The 20,999-nt window shown below is 45.7% G+C and overlaps 2 protein-coding genes across 5 annotated transcripts in view; one reads left to right on the forward strand and one right to left on the reverse strand.

The window, feature by feature from the left end:
• Abr (ABR activator of RhoGEF and GTPase) overlaps nucleotides 1–3,415 on the forward strand; it is a 198,174-nt gene extending 194,759 nt beyond the window's left edge. For all 4 annotated transcript variants that reach the window (XM_076869122.1, XM_076869123.1, XM_076869124.1 and 1 more), the window contains 2 exons: nucleotides 184–331; nucleotides 940–3,415. In XM_076869122.1, coding sequence (XP_076725237.1) covers nucleotides 184–331; nucleotides 940–1,029 — 238 coding nt within the window. In that variant the 3' untranslated portion in view covers nucleotides 1,030–3,415. The remainder of the gene's footprint in view (nucleotides 1–183; nucleotides 332–939) is intronic.
• Nucleotides 3,416–4,228: 813 nt separating this feature from the next.
• On the reverse strand, nucleotides 4,229–10,309 carry Timm22 (translocase of inner mitochondrial membrane 22). Its single transcript, XM_076870121.1, has 4 exons — nucleotides 9,931–10,309; nucleotides 8,397–8,593; nucleotides 7,786–7,858; nucleotides 4,229–5,921 (listed from the first exon to the last, which is right to left on the reverse strand). The coding sequence occupies exons 1-4, from the start codon at nucleotides 10,166–10,168 to the stop codon at nucleotides 5,845–5,847; spliced, it is 585 nt and encodes a 194-aa protein (XP_076726236.1). The 5' UTR covers nucleotides 10,169–10,309; the 3' UTR covers nucleotides 4,229–5,844.
• Between the last annotated feature and the right edge of the window lie 10,690 nt (nucleotides 10,310–20,999).

The raw sequence follows: 20,999 nt of genomic DNA on the forward strand, positions 1-20,999 counted from the left end.
CATAGCTGGGCACTGATCCTTTGGCTTAATGCATTCCCACCAGCAGGTCTCTACTCTAAAATGAGGGAGGCAAGAGGTCCTCCAGGAGTCCTTTCAGGAGTTCCTGGAGCTTAAGGCCAAGGGCCCTACATCTCCAAGTAGCCACTGGGGAGTGAATTCTGTTCTCTCTGCTCTTCCTTTCAGGGTTGCTGAGAAGGAGCCCATTAACAAAATGTCGCTTCACAACCTGGCCACCGTGTTTGGCCCCACGTTACTGAGACCCTCAGAAGTGGAGAGCAAAGCACATCTCACATCGGCTGCAGACATCTGGTCCCATGATGTCATGGCACAGGTACCTCAGCACTGCCCAGGTGGAGGGGTAGCGAAAACAGCTAAGTCTCCACACCTCTCTCCTCCTGGGCAGCTGGGCAGCTTGTGTATAGGACGCCACCAGGAAGGCAGGGCTGTGGACAGTCCTGCCCTTCCCAGGCCAAAACATGTGAGCTAGACAAGGGCCCAGAGAATGTCTGTCCTAGGTGCTGCCTGCTTTCCTGGGAGGGCCTCAGTCTCAGAAAACAAGCCCAGGAATATAGGAGAATCCTGGGATTTCTTTCAGGGGCAGGAGGCTTCCCTGAGACACAGACAAGATCAGGGCAGAGATGCCAAGCTGACCTCGGGGCCCAGGTTTGACTTTATGACTGAAGTTGGGGAAGTGGCTCTAGACTCCCCACCCTCTGTCCTGCAGCGCCCTCTAGTGCTGTAATGGACTAACACAACTGGGCTTCAAAGGAAGGTGTGGCTTCCAGGAGGTGGCCAAAGCCATCCTTGGGAGGGCAGGGGGCAACACAGACTTGCCCCCCCCTCCGTCCCCCGCCCAGGGACCTTTTCTTCTCAACAGATCAGATGAGGAGGGCCAGGAAGACAAGGACTCCAACCTCAATTTCTCCTGTCTCCCCACAGGTGCAGGTCCTCCTCTACTACCTGCAGCATCCCCCCATCTCCTTTGCAGAACTGAAGCGGAACACACTGTACTTTTCCACTGATGTGTAGCCCGAGGAGGGGTGGCTGTGGGGGATGGCCAGAGCCGGCCCCTCCAGCCAGAGCCCAACACAGACTTGAAAGACTGCAATAGAAACTCCCCAGCCTAGCACTCCAGACTCCAAGGGAAGCCAACTTCCAAGAACTGGAATATGTGCATCTTTTGTGCCACCTTGTACAAAGCCAGCTGACCAGCCCCCAGCCTCACCGCCACACCCCGGCTCCTGCCCTCTGTACCTCTAGTTGTGTCTAATGCTCCGTGCTGTTTGGGAATTGTTTAATGTCTATCTGTCATGCAGAAAAGGTAGTGACCAACCATGTGTGGGCACACAGCCTGCTTTATTCTTTCATTTCCCCCAAGCCTTTCTTTCCTTCCTGAGTCCAGTCCAAGGGCTTTTATTTGGCACTGTGTAGCTGCCACCAGCTTCTCCTTTCTTGGCCCTGCTCCTAGACTGCAGCCTCCCCTCAGTGTCCTCCACCCTTGCCTCCGTCCCAGCCCGGCCGCATGCATGTGCAGCTTCAGTTTTTGCTCCAAACACCTGGAAAGTTCTGCAGAGGTCCTGGGCAGCAGTGGTGCCTATCCAATGCATTGCCCTGGGCCTCTCCCCACCCTCCACTGTGGGAGCACACCTGCTTGCCTTGCTGCCTGTGCAAATGTTGGACAAGGAGACAGACTCACACTAATCCCACGCTTTAGCACAGAGCTGGAGGGCTGATTTCTGGGGTTTGTCTGCTCTATCTCCTGCCTAGCAGTGAGGCGTCTTTGACTGTTTCTTCTACTGCTGAATTTTCAGTTTTTTCCCCCTGGAGTTCTATTTCCTTTGAGTGTAAAGACCCACAAGTGACCTGCTATCAAGAGAGCCAGAGGGTCAGGAAGGCATCCGGGGAGGTAGGAGAGTCCAGGCTGCTGAGGAAACAAGCCAGGTGGAACAGTCAGCACTGGCCTGAGTTGCGGGGAAGCTGCGCTTGGCAGTGAGTTACAGAGGCTTTCCTGATGGAGCCAGGCTTCCTGGAGGGCAACTTCTGTGGCTGGTGCAGGTGTCCAGAAGCATGCAGGCTCTATCTTGGAGGCTGCCTGGCACCTCACACACCTCGTGGTACTTTTGCCTTAGATTTTACACTCTTCACAGCCGAGCACTGCCACGGGGCAGCCCCAACTGCCACGTGCGCTCCAGACCCTGGGAAAGGAAGGCACAATCCAGCAGTTGCCAGCTATCACGGTGCTGCCCCTGCCCCAGCTTCTAGATGCAGCTTTATGGATGAACTCTGGAAACTCCCAGAAATTAGAGGATGAAGAATCACAGGCACCTGCCTCTCTTGGGACTGGGTTTTGCTGGGGGACCTCATTGTTGACGCAGGGGATCAAGAGGTGCCATTCCCAACTTTGAGACCCATTGCTCAGTACTGGAAAGGAGTAATATTTATTCCCAAAGTGCCAGCAAAAGGGGCTTGAACCTTTGCACAACTCCCTGGCTTTTCTATGTGCCAGAGTCCAGTCTAGGCCCTTAGGATTAGGGAAAACAGCTCCCACTGCTCGTGCTCAGGGGTAAGTCTAAAGGGTTTGTTGGCCCTGAAGAAGTACTTGCTTGGAGAGAGGCAGGGGCCTTCCTGATCTACTTTATACCTGTTGCCAGTGGAACAGTATACTCTGCATGCTGGAATAGGGAAATGCTGACCACTCAGCTGCCTGTTAGCAGCTTAGCAAGGAGCCCTGCTCTCTGGGGCAGGTGAAGGAAAAGATTCCACCATCTGACCATTCCTGAAGTCTCCGCTTGGCACTTGTTGGTATGTGGTATGGAAGATTCTTGCTTCCAGAAGATTGTCAATAACAAATTAGAGGCCCAGCTAGAGCTAATTACAATCCAAATGGGTGTCTCCTGCCTCCCCCAAATGTTTGCTTTTCAGTGTCAGACAGCTATTGCAGCCCCCAACTTGCTTAGGCAATATGAGAACAGGAAGGCTGGAAGAGCTAAGAAATGCAAAAGGCTTATAATATTTATAAATTCCACTAAGTGGGGAGGGTCGGGTGCCAGACATGGACTAAGCTGCACCAAGGAAATAAATACCTGGTGGGTTCTCCTGAGCCAGGGACTGCAGCCCAGAACCCCCAGTCACTGTACTTAGCAGGGCAGCCTGTGCCAACAGGACTTGAAGGGACAGGTTACAGGAGTCCCAGGCATGCCTGTCCTTGCTGGGCAATGGGTGAGGGCTGCCAGTTTTGCTGATAGAGGTAGGATGGGACCCTTCATTAATATTTGACTTTAATAAGTTGGTAAGGATATATTTTTTTGTCTCTGTTCTGTTTCAATTTATGTAGATTATTATAAATTGATGTAAACCATGTGAAAGGAAAATGTTAATAAAAAAATGCAAAGCCCCAACATTTGCACAAAACTCAGCCCTGTGGTGTGGATGTTTGTGTTCTCAGTAGTCCAGGAAAGACCACCAATCTAAATATTTAACACTTCCAGCTGCATCCAGATGTGAATTTCTAGGAACCTGTTTACCTAGCTATCTGTCCTTGAACCTTCCTTTTGGGAGCCAGGACAGAGTGTGGGGGGGGGGGGGGGCAATAAACCAGTCCTCTCTTTGCTCGACACAAAGACCTCCCTGCTGCAGTCCTCTACATGAGGTACAAATGTCTAACCACTGACCTGGCCATCAATGTACCTCAGAGATGACCATTAGTTGTCCACTGGTTTTCAGTAATTTTTCTCTGCAATTTCCTTGGAAGTGGCATGTCTTTGGGTCAGTCTTTTGGTCTAATCTGCTTGTTGAAGTTGTATCCCCCAGAGGGCCCACCCTCCTTTGGTTAATGTAAGCTCCCACCAGTTTATGCCCTTGGATACTGTGTTTATTCTGGAGATCAAGAACAGATGTCTCTGAAAATTGCTGTTTGGTTTATGAGCTCATACTGGCTCCCTAGTCATCTAAAACAGGAAGCTATTCATCTCCTCTCTTGATTGAATAGTCAGTGTGGACAAGGCTTGGCTTATTGAACTGATGGCTACTGACATCCTCCAGGCTCATCTTTGCCAAGTCAATTGGGAGGGCAGCATTTCTTGTACGCAATCCCATGCACAAGACTAGCTGGTAGAAGATCCCAGGCATCTGAGCATTTTGACAAGTACCGGGTAGGACTGACTGCCCTTGCTTCAGAATAGTCCTAGGTTTGAAATATTTAGGGACAGTACAGGAAACACTCCTAAATTTGTTTTTTATTTTGTTTTTGTTTTTGGTGCTGGGGATTGAACCCAGGGACTCCAAAATTTGTTCCCACAGCTCTGAGGAATGCCCCCAACGGCCTAGTGATGATACAGCTTCATGCTTAGAAGAAGGGGGCAAGTATCATGCAGAATTCACCACAGAGGACAGGAGCCCTGTGTACTAGCTCACATTCATTGAAAGGAAACAGCTAAAGGAAGGTGTCACCAGGTATCCTTTGACATGACACAAATACACACCGGGGATGCTTGGATGTTGAAGCTGAGTCTCTGATTCTAGTTAAGGGTGGGTAGGATAGAAGACAGCAAATGAGAAAGAAAAGGGGGAAAATGTGGAGGAGCTACAGTACAGGAGAAAGGCAGCCAGCACTATGTGGCCCCCACTGAGCCTACCTGCCTGTTCCTCCAAGAGGTAAAGCCCAAGAGTTCATCGGCTCTACTCCACCACTGCACCAGAGCAAAACAGCACAGCAGTGGAGGCCAACCACAAAAGACCACTTAAACACGTGTGTGTGTGTGTGTGTGTGTGTGTGTGTGTGCCTCTACAGCACACAATGAGGCTGGGTTGCTACTGTCAGCATAAGACCATGAGGTCAAAAACAAAATATCCACTGATGGTGGAGAACAGGGGTGGCAGTGAGTAGCCCCTCTACCATGTCTGGCCTTAGCCAGTAGCTGCTGTGACTGAGTCGTCAGGATGACCACAGTAGGACCCTCCACATGTGTCCTCGAGCTGGGCTTGAGCCTGAAACCAACGTGTGGTTCAGCAAACTGCAGACATGCGTATCAGCCAACCCTGGAGGGTTTCTGTGAAGAGGCCAGAGGGAGTCACACAAGGAATTTCAGTGCCTCTTAGAAAGCAGCTAGACTAGGCTCCTGGAGAGAGGGCTGCTTTCTGGCCAAACTAATGATCCTGGTGGAGGTGACACAGTCCACACAAACCCTGAAAATCTAACAGTCCTAGATTTTTCAGGGGGTTTGTCACACTTTCCCACTGGATTGTCACTCTTTGAACTGCCTGCCATCATTTTTGAGAACTGTGGAATCTGAAAATAAAAATAAACCAACCTTTAAACTGAAATAAATATATATATATATATATATACTTTTAACAAGAATGACAGAACACTAAACAAAACAAAATGACATAATTGGTTGGATGGCATGAATTTACTCTGCCCTGCCCTGGCATGCGAGATGGATGCTTGCATGGTGTTCCAAGGCAGAGGAGCTTCCTGGGTACATATGAACATACTGCCACCTCCGTGCCCATAACCCAGAGGACAGGATGTGGTTAGGACTGAGCCTTTGTGGAGTTTAATTCCTAACAGTCAACACAATGTCTCCTGAAGGCTCCAAGGAGACAATCTGGCATGGCCATCCCCTGAAAAGGCTGGCTGGAATCCAGAAGCGGCACAGAGTGTGGTTGCTCTGACTGCTAGAGACAGAGAGCAGCCAGGAGGCTCCCTCAAAACACCAACTATATGAAGGAAAACAAATGTCTTCAGCCCCTGAAGCAAGTGCCAAGTGGTACAGAAACTCTCCTCCAGAAAACCAGCTTTGATCCTGGGCTGGCGTCCTCCTTCCCCACAGACAATTACTCTCACCGTAGGTAATAATCAATTGCAGCAGAGAAAGCAGCAAAACCTCCACAACCAATGGTCCCAGCCTTTAAGCCAGCTGTAAAGCAAACAGAAGTAATATTACCTTAGCTGTGGTAACAGATGCTGGGTCAGGATGCATTCACAAAAAGTTTGTATACCCACAGATGCAAAGAAACCAGCTTAAATATTCTCATTCAACCTACAGTGGCTCTATAAAACTTCAGTGAAGGGTTGGGGTTGTGGCTCAGCAGTAGAGCACTTGCCTAGTATGTGTGAGCTGCTGGTTCGATTCTCAACACCACATATAAATAAATAAGAAAGGTCTATCAACAACTTTAAAAATATTTTTAAAATCAATAAATAAAGGCATTGTGTCCATCTACAACTTAAAAAAAGAATTAAAAAAAATTTCAGTGAAGAAGCATATAAAATGTACACCAGCCAGGCTGGGTGGCTCATGTTTATAATCCCAGCGGTTTAGGAGGCTGAAGCAGAAGGATCTAGAGTTCAAAGCCATCCTCAGCAACTTAGTAAGGCCCTAAAAGACTTAAAAGACCTTGTTTCTCAATAAAATACAAAAAAATTGTCTGGGAAATTGGCTTAGTGGTTAAGTGCCCCTGGGTTTAATCCCTGGTACCAAAAAAGATTTAAGTCTTTGTGTTTTATTTAACTTAACTTTTCTCATTCCAAAGAATTACTACTTCTAGTCTTATGGAAATAGCCCCTCACAGGCAGGAAACTGGTTAAAAGAACCAGCCCTTGGAATCAAATGAAAGCATATGGCCTTTTACCCTATCTGTTTATGGAATAAATTCCTGGGAAGGTGATCAAAGCAGTCCTGGAGGGAGTTGAGCTTCTCACAGAGGCCCTGACAAGCTAAGCAACAAAAAGACCAAAAGAAAAGTCACTCTATAAATTACATATGGCTATGTGAAGAGCAAACTCAGACTTTAATGACAGCAAATCATCCCGACTCTCAGAAGATGAGAGGCTTTTGCTCCAGATAAGTCAGGGTGTGAATGATGGAGAGTGGCCCAGCAATAGATACTGCTTCTAGGAAACTCAAGTCCCTGAGGTCTGCACCACACACTCGATGAGCATGCTAACAGAGAAAAATGGTGGGGATCAGTTTGTTCCTTTGTTGCTTACAGTTGATAATCTAACATTTCTAGAATGTTTATATTTAGCTTTCAATGGGAAGAATTCTAAGAATCCTCAATTGCAGAACAACATTATCATTATGATTTAGATATAAAATTAAAACTGATAATTGGGACTGGGAAAATACCTCATTGGAAGAGTACACGCTTAGCAAGGCTCTGGGTTTGTTCCCCAGAACTGCAAAACAAAACAAAACAAAAATACAACTGACAACTGTCTAAAATTAAGAATAATGGGTAAACATTAAAAATGACTGGAGCTAAAAATTCAGCATGGCCTGCACATACAGACAAATGGGTTTTCCAGGGCTGAGTGGACTTAGCTATGCTTCTGTAATTTCCTGCAAACCAAAAAACTCCAACTTACCTATATGAGAAAGTTGCTGGATATACTTAATAAGGGGGCAGTTCTTTTTTCTAAGATAGACTGGATCAGTGGTTCTTAGTGAGGGTGATGTGCCCCCAAGGAACTTTTGGCATCATTGGGAAATGCCTGTCATTGTCACAACTAAAGCGGTGCTGCTGCATCTTGCTAAACATCCTACAATGAACAAGATTGACTCCCCTGGTCACAGCAAAGATTTATTGGTCCAAAGGCCAAGGATGAGAAACCCTGATAGAGATAATAGCAAGTTCCAAAACTGGGTTAACACAGAAGCAGTCAAGATCTATTTGTCAGAAGAATATCAAGTGTCCCTGGAACACTCATACTTGGAAATGTCAACATCAGCACGTTGGCCAAGGCCACAAAGAAAAACCATTTGAGAGTTGTTTACTAACCTCTGAAACCAATGGCTCCTCCAGTGATGCAGCCACTGATGACACTGTTCTTCCAATCTGATCTGCCCCGGTACTGTGGGGGCAAAAGCGCAGGTCAAGCCAGAGAAACAAGCCAGAAAATACACAGGACTTCCAGTTGGCTAATTTAGTTACTATCCAAAGGAAACCTAATCTTTTTAAAAGTATAGTTTCTAAAATTTAAAATTTTAATTTTAATCTGGCACGAGAGCACTGTAATCAAGTACAGTATTTGAGAAAGTAATCAAAATTTTTTTCAGGTTCTCCAAAATGTCTTTGTGGGGTGGGGGTGAGGGAAGGGGTTACTGGGGATCAAATCCAGGGGCACTCCAGCACTAGGCTAGACCCCTGGCCCTTTTTATGTTTTGAGACAGGGTCTCACTAAATTATCCAGGCTGGTCTTGAACTTGGGTTCTACCTGCCTCAGCCTCCAGGGTAGCTGGGATTACATTACAAGCATGCACCACCATACCCAGGTCCAATAAATTAAAATGTTCAAAATCATTAACTGGGTTGGGGAATGTAATTCAGTGACAGATCACTTGTGAGATAGCAGCTGGTAAGGATTTCTCAGAAAGCAGAGAGACACTTACAGATTCTACCAGACACTCAGTACAGGAAAACATGGCACCCACAATGGCAAAATTTTTGGCATAGGATAATCCTCTCTGTCCCATGTCTTTGAGAACTTCTTTTGCAGTTGGTGTACGGTAAGGATCCTTAGGGTCAAAGCCTACGTTGGTATCAATGCCAGCAGTAAAAACTCCAAATGCACCTCCCAACACAAATCCTAAAAACAGAGATGAAGATTTCTTGGGTATGTTTTCGGGGTTACTGTTTGGGATCAAAAAGATGACTTTTTCCATGGCCACTAGTGCACTAGTCACTAACACTCTCCACTTGCCTCCATATTACACAATTCAGGATCTATCTTCTGTCTCCTTTAGTATTTCTGCCTCCTTTCATTTCCTAACATTGCTCATGATTCTGCCACTCTCAAGAAGTTAAGAAGTTTTCCCAAGACCACATAGCTACCAAACAGCTGATCCCAAAATGCTGTTCCTATGCAACCTTCCTGAGCTGCAGGACACTTCCATACAGATGTGTTCTCACCACCTCAGAATCAATGTAAGTTCAAAGAAATCATGGGCTCCTCCCCTCCCAGATTTCCTGCTATGGCTCTTTTTTTAAATACCTTTAATTATTTATTTTTATGTGGTGCTGAGCATGGAACCCAGTGCCTCACTCCTACTAGGCAAGCGCTCAACCACTGAGCTACAACCCCAGCCCAGCTTATGGCTCTTTCTTTCAAGTCACCCCAGCTCCAAAAAGATCTCTTTTCTTTCTAATATATTTCACTTTTTAAAATTTGCACTCACCTACTACTCGTTTCTTAAATGTCTTTTGTTCCCAGTAAGATTCAAACTCTTCTGCAAATATGCAATCAGCCCCTTTACCAGCACACAGGAGGTATGCTGTACATGCTCAAATACTCAGAAGGTCAATTTTTTTCTTAAAAAGCCACCTTCCCTTGGGCCGGGGTTGTGGCTCAGCGGTAGAGCGATCGCACTGCAAGTTCGATCCTCAGCACCACGTAAAAATAAGTGAAATTAAGGTATTGTGTCCAACTACAACTAAAAAATAAATACCTTAAAAAAAAAAAAAAAAAAAAAAGCCATCTTCCCTCCCTGCTCCCCGCGCACACAGCAGCTCGTGGCAGTTCCTGCCTTAAGGACCAGTGCATTTGCAGTTCCCTGTGTTTTCAGCACTCTTCTGCCAGCCTCCTTCGCAACATTCTTCTCTTTACGTAGTAAAATGTTAGCATCAGGAGTAAAATGTTAGCACCCCACTGCCCGGCAGAAGACAGTTGCTTATAACTTGTTGAATGAATGATTAAATGAATGAACGAAGTGGAGCATTTTATAACCTGCAGGCCCTGCCCATAGTACAGATTCTCGGACTCAATTTCCACCGGAGAAAGCTAACCTCAGGGTCAGGCGAGGAAATACCCGAGTTCAACTGAACCAGGGGGGGTTGCAGCCAGGGTCGAGGCGCACAGGTCGCTCGCCTTCTAGGCGTGTGGTCTTCTTGGCCGAGAACCCCAAGGCCCTCCGAGCCCTGTCTCACCTCCCACGCAGGCCAGCGCTGCCTTGAAGGCGCAGCTTTCCATCGCCCTCTCGATCATCTTCTGCTCCTCACTCTTGGCCGGACTCGGGATTCCGCCCAGGCTCCCAGGCTCCACGAGCCGGGGCTGACGCTTGTCACCCACCAGGTACTGCAGAAGAAGGCTGTACTGCAGTGGGGCTTCAGCGGAGCCCCGCGCCTCAGGCACGGAGCCCCCAGCCTTAGGGGCGGCCGCCGCCATGACGGTGGCTGCCTAAGAAACCCTCGTGTCGTTCTTTCCACAGCAGATTCCACATACTTCCCGTCCGGCCCGTGAGAAGCCAGCCAGCGAAAAGAACAGCAGATTCGCCAAAAGGATGAAGCTGTGGAAGCAAAGGTTGGACTTTGCACCCCTGCGAGAGAGCTAGCATGTTTCCCAAAAGACTCTTTTTAACATTGAACCAAGGTTGTGCAGCTACCCCCACAGCACTGGAAAACAAAATCCAGGTTCACCAGAAAAGTGCCATCTTTGGTACTGCAGCGCGAAGCCTACCGGGATTTGTAGTTCTAATTCAAACATCCTACTATTTTTCCCAGAAGGCCGCCGGGCTAGGAGCGGCTGCGCACCCAAGCGGCTGCAGTGCTCTGGAGAGTCGGCAGGGGACGCACGTGCCTTACCACTGTCCTTCCCGTCTGATAATTGAGGTATTCCTTTTTTATTTTCTTTTTTCTTTTTCTAGATGGGATCTTGCTCTGTTGTTGCCCAGGCTGGTCCTGAACTCCTGAACTCAAGTGATCCTCTCCCATCAGCTTCCCAAGTAGCTGGGACTACAGACGTCCCACAGCATTTGGCTTAATTGGAATGTACTTGAATGTGTTCAGAGATGCAAACGATGGAAGTTTTTTTTGTTTTGTTTTGTTTTGTTTTTTTGGTTCTGGGGATTGAGCCTAGGGGCGGTGTACTTAGGAGAGTTTAACCACTGGGATAAATTCCTAGTTTCTTTTTTTTGTTTTGTTTTGTTTTTCAAGACAAGGTCCTACTAAGTTGCTTAGAGCCTCACTGACTTGCTGAGACTGGCCTCAAAATTGGCAGCCTCTGGTGCTGCCAGGATTACAGGTGTACAACAGGGCCAAGCCATTGGTCGGTGTTTTGAGATAAACATGGAAGCATGGTATAAATGTATGCCATAAATGTTTTGTTTGATAATTAAGCCTCTGAGGAAAAAGAGGCTTCTGAAGAAAAAGAGGCTAACAAATAAGTGAGGCTGGCCCAGCCTAAGGAAAACCAGGGACCCAAAGGCAATGGCCGGAAGGAGAGAGTTCAACAGAAAGTCAAGTGAAGCTGTGGCTGCTACGCACTCCAGCCAGTTGCCAGTTGAACCATTAAAAAGCCAAGTTTATGTTAGGTTGAACCAATTCAAGTATTTACCAGCTTGCAAATTCATTAGCTAAAGGTAAACTGTGCGAAAGCACTGAACACGAGCCCCCCCCACCAAAAAAAAAAAATTCTGCAGTAATTTTTAAGATCCCAAAATGATCTCTTTATACAGACTCTGTGTGTGTGTGTGTGTGTGTTTGCACAAACCCCAGCACAGTGCTGGGGTTGGACTCTCAGGCCTCTCACATGCTAGGTAAACACTCTACCACTAAACTACACCCCTAGCTCTAGACTAGCAACTTATTTGGATTTCTTGACTAAGAAACATGCGTGGAAACAGGGTGGGGAGCAATATGGGCAGAAATGCTTTTTTTTTTTTTTTTAACTTTTTTTTTAATTGTAGTTAGACACAATACCTTTATTTATTTATTTTTTATGTGGTGCTGAGGATCGAACCCATTGCCTCACACGTGCTAGGCGAGCGCTTTACCTCTGAGTCACAACCCCAGCCCAGATATGCTTCTTTTTATTTTTTTTTTAAAGAGAGAGAGAGAGAATATATCTTTTTTTTTTTTTTTTTGTAGATGGACACAACACAGTGTCTTTATTTTATTTTTTATGTGGTGCTGAGAATCGAATCCAGGTCCCACCTGTGCTAGGTGAGCACTCTACCTCTGAGCCACAATCCCAGCCCAAAGATATGCTTCTTTGATGTCCAAAATTCTCTTAAGTTGCCAAACATAATGGACATGTGATTCCCCCCTGCTTCTGCTCCCACCAGGCTACCTAATAAACTATTCCTGAGATCCCCAGTGAGTCCCCAGTTGTCAAATCTAATTCAGGCCTCATTTTGCTAGATTTCTCAACTGCATATGACACAGTGACCCCCTCCCTCCTTAGAAGTTTCTAATAGAGCCCCTCTCTCCTAGTTTCATCCCAGCCTCTCCAGCTGCTCTTCTCAGACTTCATTGCAGATACCTCTGCCTGACCCTTTCCTCTGGTGCTCTTGGATACCTCCACTAAACACTCCATTCTACCTGGGAAACCTTGTCCACACTCATGGCATCTATACTACTACTTACAATGCATCAGTAACTACGAAACCTTTATGTCCAACTTCATTTTTCCCTTGTGGACACAAGAATCCACCCCCCCCAGCATAGTAGAAATTAAACCCAGTGGGATTCTACCACTAAGCTACATCCCCAGTCCTTTTATTTTTTTTATTTTGAGACAAGGGTCTCACTAAGTTACCCAGGCTGGCTTTGAACTTGGCCATCCTCCTGACTCAGCCTCCCTATAACTGGGATGGCAGGCATGTACCCCTATACCTGGCAAGAACCAAACATTTCTGATAGGCACTTCTAACTTGACACACCCTGTCAACCACCCTGCCCTTCAAGATGATGGAGGTGCCTAGGACTCTGATTTTTGCTAAGATCTTTTTTTTTTAAGTTACTGGGGCTTGAACCCAGGTCTTTGCACATGCTAGACAAGCATTCTAGCACTGAGCTGTGTCCAGCCCTCTCATGCTAAGATCTTAAGAGCCAAAGTTAGAAGTGAGAGAAGTTGAGACAGACTCCCAGGCAACGAAGCCTTGGGAACCAATAAGTGGTCTAAAGAGCTAATCTATGGAACCAGTCAGAGAGCAATAGTCAAACCTCAAAAGGTTATGGAGGATCATGTCATCAGGCAGAGAAATTCTGTGTGTCAAAGGTGCGTGAGATAGGGAACCTTGTATGGTGAGCAAACAAACAGATATTGATCTGCTGTCACCCTCTCCCATCTCCTTCCAAAAGGTGAAATAGATTTCACATGATGGAAAACTTGAACCCACCCCCGCTCAAATACACTCTGAAAGTGAGAAGTGGTTTTCCATGTCTGTTTCCCTGGGCTGAACCTGTGTCAGCAGACTGGGGACCTTATCTAGCCATGGCATCATTGGAAGTCCAACAGTGCTTAAGTTACAGCTTGGTTCTCCACCCCAGGTTGTCTCTTCTGGTCACAAGGATGCAGGATTAAAACAGCATCTAAGGGCAGTAGTTATAACTCAGTAGTAAAGCACTTGCCTCGCATGTATGAGGCCCTGGGTTCGAAACTCAGCACCACATAAAAATAAATAAATAAAAATAAAGATATTGTGCCCGTCTATAACAACAACCACAACAACAACAACAACAACAAAAAAAAAAAAACCAGCATCTAGGGCTGGGGTTGTGGCTCAGCGGTAGAGCACTCATCTAGCATGTGCGAGGCCCTGGGTTCTATCCTCAGCACCACATAAAAATAAATAAACAAAATAAAGGTATTGTGTACAACTTAAAAAAAAAAAACCCAGCATCTAAGCAGGTCAGAGGACAGAGGACAGTTGAAGATTAGTTGGGTTCACAGTGAGGGAAACAGAAGAGTCAGGCGATGCCAAGTTGATGACCTATCACTCTAGTGTGCTGAACTAGAGGAGGCCTGCTTATGCCTGTGAGACCCCAACTGATCTACCCAGTCCTCTCAGGTGCTGGCTGCTGGAACCCAGAAGTAAAGAAATAGCACAAATTGGAATGGAATGAGGAAGCCCAAGGTGGGAAGTGCTGTGTGTTGCATGTGGATTTGAGTCCTGTGTGACTTTGGTAACAGGGAGATGGGTTGATGGTCCTGTTCCTGGTAGCAGGTATGGTCTAATAGATGCTGATTAGCCAAGGGATTTATTGCAGATGGTAGTGGGTACTTAACAAGTTATCCTGTATTTAAAGAGTCTTGATCAATGTCCTCAAAAAAAAAAAAAAAAAAAAAAAAAGCAAACAACTAGGAGCTGGGGATGAACATGTGGTAGCTAAGAAAGTCATGGAAGGAGAAGGTAGTGCAGTCCTCCTAGAAGGTGAGTGTAAACACCAGGAACACCTGGATAACTTCATGCTCACGTGAGGAGTGGAGGTCAGAGGTAAAAATTCAAGAATGTTTAGGAATCAGGAGTACCTATAGCCAGGCACAATGGAGCATACCTGGAATCCCAGCAACTCAGGAGGCTGAGGCAGGAGGACTGCAAGTTCAAAGCCAGCCTCTGCAACTTAGTGAGGCCCTAAGCAATTTAGGGAGACCCTACCTCAAAATAAGAAATAAAATGATCTAGGGCTGTAGTGTAGTTCAATGGTAAAGTGCCTCTGGGTTCAATCCCCCATACCAAAAGAAAAAAAAAGGGGGGTCGCTGCAATCTTACACTGCCTATCACATGTGGTCATATAAGGCAGAGTGCTAGTTTTAACATAAGGCTACCAGAAGCCCTGCAGACCTGGATGGCCAGAGGTGCTGGTTAGGAAAGAAAGATGGGTCAGGCACCACCCCTGAACAGAGGCTGCCCCTACCTGGGCATGATTCTCAGGAATTTTTGAACTGGTTGTGAAACACAGCCATTATTCAAAATTATTATTATTTTTTTTAAAGAGAGAGAGAGAGAGAATTTTTTTTTAATATTTTTATTTTTTAGTTCTTGGCGGACACAACATCTTTGTTTGTATGTGGTGCTGAGGATCGAACCCGGGCCGCACGCATGCCAGGCGAGCGCGATACCGCTTGAGCCACATCCCCAGCCCCATTATTCAAAATTAAAATCTATATATTTACAATTAAAATATATTAAAAACAGGTAATGTGTATTCAAAACTCATCAATTTCTGAATATTTTACTATTATCTAGTAAGGTTATTTACATCTATTATAGCTATATGGTAAGAAATGCCATAGAATGAGGTCTGGGTTGTGGCTCAGTGATAGAGCACTTGCCTAGCACGTGTGAGACACTGGGTTCGATCCCCAGCATCAGATAAAAAAAAAAAAAAAAAAAAAAAAGCTAAATAAATGTTTTTATAAAAAAAAGAAAGAAAGAAAATTCCATAGAATAAGGTTGCTGTGCATTTCTTCCCAGTGCTGTAACCAGTGACCTGATATTGGTAGTTTGAAATCAGCCATGATAGGACTATTTACACCACAGAAATGGGCAAATGCTGTAAGTCAGGGCCATTTGGTTGCTACCGTCGCTGAATATTAACCAGCCCATGAGGCACTACAGGCAAATTTTGAGAACCAAAAACACTTTCTCTTTGAGGAAAATGGTAAATGAGGGATAATGAGGCAGAAAAGTGGGCAATGAATTCCTGGTGGCATCCAAGAAAATCTTAGGAAATGCCAAACATTTCTGACGGAGAGTAAAGAGGAGTTCTCACTCCCAGAAAGCCTCACACCTTGTGTGGCATCATTTTGGATTCCTTGTATGGATAACACATGACCCCTCTAAGACTTTTAAGCACAAATCTTGCATCTGGCCTGTAACAGGCACCTGGGTGCCTAGCTCAGGGGCTCTTAGAAGATGTTGGTCAAAAAACATCAAGGAGCCAGTCACATGGTGCACACCTGTAATCCCAGCAGCTCAGGAGGTTGAGGCAAGAGGATCTTGAGTTCAAAGCCTGCCTCAGCAAAAGCAAGGAGCTAAGCAACTCAGTGAGACCGTGTGTCTAAATAAATACAAAATAGGGCTGGGGGTGTGGCTTAGTGGTCAAGTGCCCCTGAGTTCAATCCCTGGTACCCGCCCCCCCCCAAAAAAAACATTAAGGGCTCCTCTAAGTAAACAGCAGCACATCTGTTCAGAAGGCCTCACAAAACAGCTTTCATCAAGCACTTAAGAGGGCTGGATAGCACACAGCCTGATAGCATCACAGATATATATGAGATAGTTGTGCCAGCAAGTGAAATGTCCTTACTAGAAGGGTCTCTGGGGCACCAAGGAAGAAATAGTTGGGGTCTAATGAGCCCCTGCTGTCAGTCAGTGCTGCCATACTTTGGGAACTCCTTGCCCTGGGCTCAGAGATGAGAAGACACTGCCTGGTAGAGATGGAGACCAGAGAGTTGCACATTCTTACGTGAATGGGTGGAGTGGCTCTTGACTTTTCTCTCTGAAGTCACTTCCCCAGAAAAGGATATTTGTTGTCGGGCATGTAGTGACAGATGGGACAGGGCTTCACATTGCTGACTGCAGAAGAATAAAGTAAGGCAGAGGGTGTCAGGCCTCCAACCATAGAGTCTTGGGGTTCAATGGGCAGTTCAATGGGCACCCACCAGCCTTTGGACAAGCGCTCATATGTGAAGCTCTGAGGCACTGTGCTTGCCCCCATCTATCTTTCACAGTTAAGCTCATGAATCAGCATAACCTATGTGTTTTCGTGGCTTGGTAGGGGGCTGGACTTGCTGGACCCAGGAAGTCCCAGTCCAGGAAGGTGCCAATACCATCACTGTACATCGGGGCTCTCAGCCTTGAGTGAGCCTCAGAAGCACCTGCAGGCACTGGGTCATTGTGAGATTTTGCAAAGTGCTTGGAACAGTGCCTCAATAAGCTCCCAATAAACATGAACAATTTCCATTGTAAAAGAAGGAGAAGAAAAAGAATCCTGATTTCTGGGCACAGAGTTTCTGATTCAGGCCTGGGGAGGGTGTGAAAAGCTACATTTCCCAGGTGATGCTTGCTGCTGCTTGAGGACCACTGTTCTGTATCATTATCCATGATGACTCTCACTGAAGTAGTCACACTACTCAGAGCTCCACTGAGATGGTGACTAGCTGCTCATCTAACTGACCCTGGAGCACATATTGGTGTCAGGATCCCTCAGGCTGTGGCAGAAGGTCAGAAAAGAACAGCGAGGTAGCACACTGCCAGTTTCATCTCTATCCTGAAAGTTAAGTTTGACTTGCCCAAAGGGCTGATGTTCAAGGGTTTAGGCCAATTTAGTGTGGGAGCAGGGGGTAACAGACCCTACTATGCATTTGCTCTGTCTGAGCAACTCAGATTCATAAGTCTAGGATTAGCACTGTGATAGTACAGACTGCCATCTCCTGGCACATAGGAACAGATTTGGAGCTTGATTCTGTTGGGTGGGGGGGCTTAGGAGTACTTGCTCATGGAAGGCCTGGGCAGAGGCAGACTTTTGTCTCTGCTTTACCCTCTAAGCTCAAAGTCATCAGTGATTCCTCTTTCTCATTCACCATTCTCCCCAAACCCAGAGCTTTCTGTGTCCTAATATTAATAATAATAATAATAATTATAATTATAATTATTATGGTATTGGGGATTGAATCTGGGATGCTTTACCACTGAGCTAAGTCCCTAGCCCTTTTTATTTTGAGTCAGGGTCTTGCTAAATCATTTAGGGCCTTGCTAAATTGCCGAGCTTGGTCTTGAACTTGCAATCCTCCTGTCTCAAGCCTCCCAAGTCACTGGAATTATGGGTGTGCACTACCACTGATACTTGTTTTTGAATCAGAAAGGCCTGGAAGTCCTCCAGTTGAGAATGAGCTTTTCTAGGAGTAGCATGACCAGAATGCTCCTTCTCTGTGGCCCTGACAAAGGCAGGGCAAGTGGAATTCTGATAGGTTTTTCTGTTTGTTTTGCAGTGCTACTGATTGAAAGTTCTGTGATTTAAAAAAAAAAAAATTGTTCTTTTTAGATATGCATGACAGAGCCAGGTGAGGTGGCACATGCCTGTAATCCCGGTGGCTCAGGAGGCTGAGGCAGGAGGACTGTGAGTTCAGAGCCAGCCTCAGCAAAAGTAAGGCACTAAGCAACTCAGTGAGACCTTGTCTCTAAATAAAACACAAAAAATAAAGGGGGCGCTGGGGATGTGGCTCAGTGATCAAGTGTCCCTGATTGCTGAGTTCAAGCCCCAGTTACACCCCACCATGTAGATATGCATGTCAGTAGAGTGTACTTTGATATATTATACTTATACATACATGGAGTGCATATGTGTATTTTGTTATAACTTTTTCAGATAGCCACATTTGAGCCACTGGTGACTTGAGAGCCCTGTCCATCCTTAAGGAACACAAGCAGGCGAGCCTCTGCTCAGCCCAGCAGCATTGGGTCTCAGGCATTGCTGCCTCTTGTGAGAAGAGTTTGTAGGATCGAAGGTAGGACCAGGACTCTGGGTACTGCAGCCAACCTGGGTTTTAGGGGGAAACTCCCATCCTTCCATTCTTCCATCTCTCTGTCCCTCCACCCCTCATCAAGGCCAAAGACTTAGGCCCAAGGTAGATTTTCTGAGGTCTTAGGAGGCAGCACCCATGAGGAGGGTGGCAGGAAATGCCCCTGGGGAGGAGGAGGTCTCAGAAAGCTAGGAATGGCCTGAACCCATCAGGGGCAGTTAGTAACAAACTCAAACCCCAGAAACATACTCCTCAGCCCAGGGAGGGGAGCAGGTTTGAGAAGCAGACAGAAGATGTGCCTATGTGGGTGTGGCTTTTATTCTCACACGTAAGTAGAAGTGCTTATGGAGCTGTGGGTGCAGATGGACCTGAACTAGAACATATTTCACTCCTCAAACCTGTTCTTCCTGTTTCTTATCTGGGTGAATGGTACTTTCATCCACTCAAAAAGTCTTTCTAAGCCAGGCATGATGACATACTTCTGTAATCCCAGAAGCTCAGGAGACTAAGGCCGGAGGATCACAGGTTCAAAGCCAGCCTCAGCAATTTAGCAAGGCTGTAAGCAACCTAGTGAGAACCTGTCTCTAAATTAAAAAATTTAAAGAAGGGCTGGGGATGTGGCTCAGTGGTTAAGTGCCCCTGGGTTCAGTCGCTGGTACCAAAAAAAAAAAAAAAAAAAAAGTCTTCCTAGACTCCTTCCTTCCTTCTCATACTCATTGCCATTGCAGTAGTGTAAGTCCCATCACTTCCTAATTAATAGTAATACTTTTTTTTTAAAGTGTGTGGTGCTGGGGATTGAACCCAGGGGTACTCTTCCACTTAGCTACATCCCCAACCCATTTTAGTTTTTAATTTGGAGACAGGGTCTCACTAAGTTGCTGAGGCTGGCCTCAAACTGCTATCCTCCTGCCTCAGCCTCCAGAGTAGCTGGGATTTACAGGCAAGCACCACTGTGTCCAGTTTAATAGCCTCTTAATCAGTCTTCTTGCCTCCTACCTTGCTCTTCTCCAAACCATCCACAGGACCATCTTTTAACACATAAATGTGATCGTGTCTGCTACTCAGAATTCTTCTCTGTGCCAGGATGAAATCTAAACTCCATGTGTTGCTTTTACAATTTGTGCCCAGGAAGAAGCACATGCTTTCGTCCAAGTTTAGTTCTCACTGGAACATTTCCATTCCCAGTTGTCTGCTTTTGATATTCTCATTTGGACCTGGAAGTGATGAATTGGAAGCATTCTTGATACCTTGTAATCTTAAGTGTTTGAGAGCCGGTTTGGACTTTCTGACTCTTGTCATTTCTTTTTTTTTTTTCTTTTATGGTGCTGGGGATTGAACCCAGGGCCTGTGTATGCGAGGCAAGCACTCTACCAGCTGAGCTATATCCCCAGCCCTCTGTCATTTCTTTCCACGATGTCCTTCCTTGACTTGTGCCTTCAGTCAAGTGTAAAATGTTAGAAAATTTGCTCCTATGATGTCTTAATTGTTTTTGATGCTGACCTATGGTAGCCATGGTGAGAACAATTTCCAGTGACAGATCCTCAGGTTCTAGCCTATTTTGGGTGGGTGGTCTAATATTCTGGAGCAGATTTCCTCTACACCATAATTTTGTTTGTAAGTTTTATGTACTCTCCCATACTCACGACCCAGATTTGCTTACTATCTCTTGTGCTGTTGCTTTAGCTTTGTTTACCAAAAGCTGTTGGAAATGTAGCAAACAGTCTGGCTGTCTAGTGGGTTGTCGGGACCCATTACAGATTTGGTTAATGGATCATATAAATATAATTTATTTTGGCTGTATCTGCAATAAAGTCACAGTGATGTCCATCAGGGCTATAAGCTGTGACCCTCAGATTTGATATGAAAAGCATTGGCATGAAATGGAAATATGCATAATGTTTTTTTCCCCTACCATTTTGCACATATGACAAAAAAGTCAAAGGAAGAGTTAGGGACTTTAAGAATTAGAAACCACTGGGTGTAGCTCCGTGGAGTAGTGTTTGTGTGATATGTATGAGGCTCTGGGTTCCATCTCCAGCACCACAAATGAGATAGAATAAACAAAAACTGCAGACCATAATCACCTGTTTTGCTACATGATGAAATGGACAATCAAAAAAACAATAGCCAGGGGCTGTGGCTGTGGCTCAGTGGTAGTGCACTTACCTGGCATGTGTGAGGCACTGGGTTTGATTCTCAGCACCACATATAAATTAATAAAATTAAATAAATAAAGGTAAAAAAAAACACCCAATAGCCAGGTGTGCTGGTGCAGGTCTGTAATCCCAGCAACTCAGGAGGCTGAGGCAGAAGGATCACAAGTTTGAGGCCACCTTTAGCAACTTAGCAAGGTCCTAAGCAACTAAGCGAGAACTTGTCTCAAAACAAAAAAATAAAAAGGGCTGGGGATATAGCTCAATGATAGAGAGCCCTGGATTCAATTCCTAGTACCCATCCCCCACTCACAAAAGAACAATAATCTTGACTTTCCTAAATTCTAGTCAAGTTTCTGAAAAAAAAGAAAGAAAGAAAACACCACACTTTTGCTATAATCAAGGAGGAGGAGGTGCCCAGATATTTAGAGGCAACATATTCTTCTTTTCAGTGTGTTATTCCTATTTACCAAAAAAGCTGTTTTTCCTTCTTTCATTTGGACCCTCATCAAATCTCACCTCCATATTCTCTTCACTTACCTCTCTTATCAAGCAATTTCCTTTATCAGTGAATCACCCACAAAAAAGCAGCCCACCCC

Source organism: Callospermophilus lateralis, chromosome 11 (assembly GCF_048772815.1).
Source record: "Callospermophilus lateralis isolate mCalLat2 chromosome 11, mCalLat2.hap1, whole genome shotgun sequence".
NCBI classification, from domain to species: Eukaryota; Metazoa; Chordata; class Mammalia; order Rodentia; family Sciuridae; genus Callospermophilus; species Callospermophilus lateralis.

Excerpts from the sequence above, each read along its gene's own strand:
- Timm22 (XM_076870121.1), bottom strand. The coding sequence starts at position 10,168 with ATGGCGGCGGCCGCCCCTAAGGCTGGGGGCTCCGTGCCTGAGGCGCGG. Across the intron at positions 8,594-9,930 it reads AGCGCTGGCCTGCGTGGGAG|GATTTGTGTTGGGAGGTGCA; the intron begins GTGAGACAGGGC and ends CTCTGTTTTTAG. Across the intron at positions 7,859-8,396 it reads CTGAGTGTCTGGTAGAATCT|TACCGGGGCAGATCAGATTG; the intron begins GTAAGTGTCTCT and ends TTGCCCCCACAG.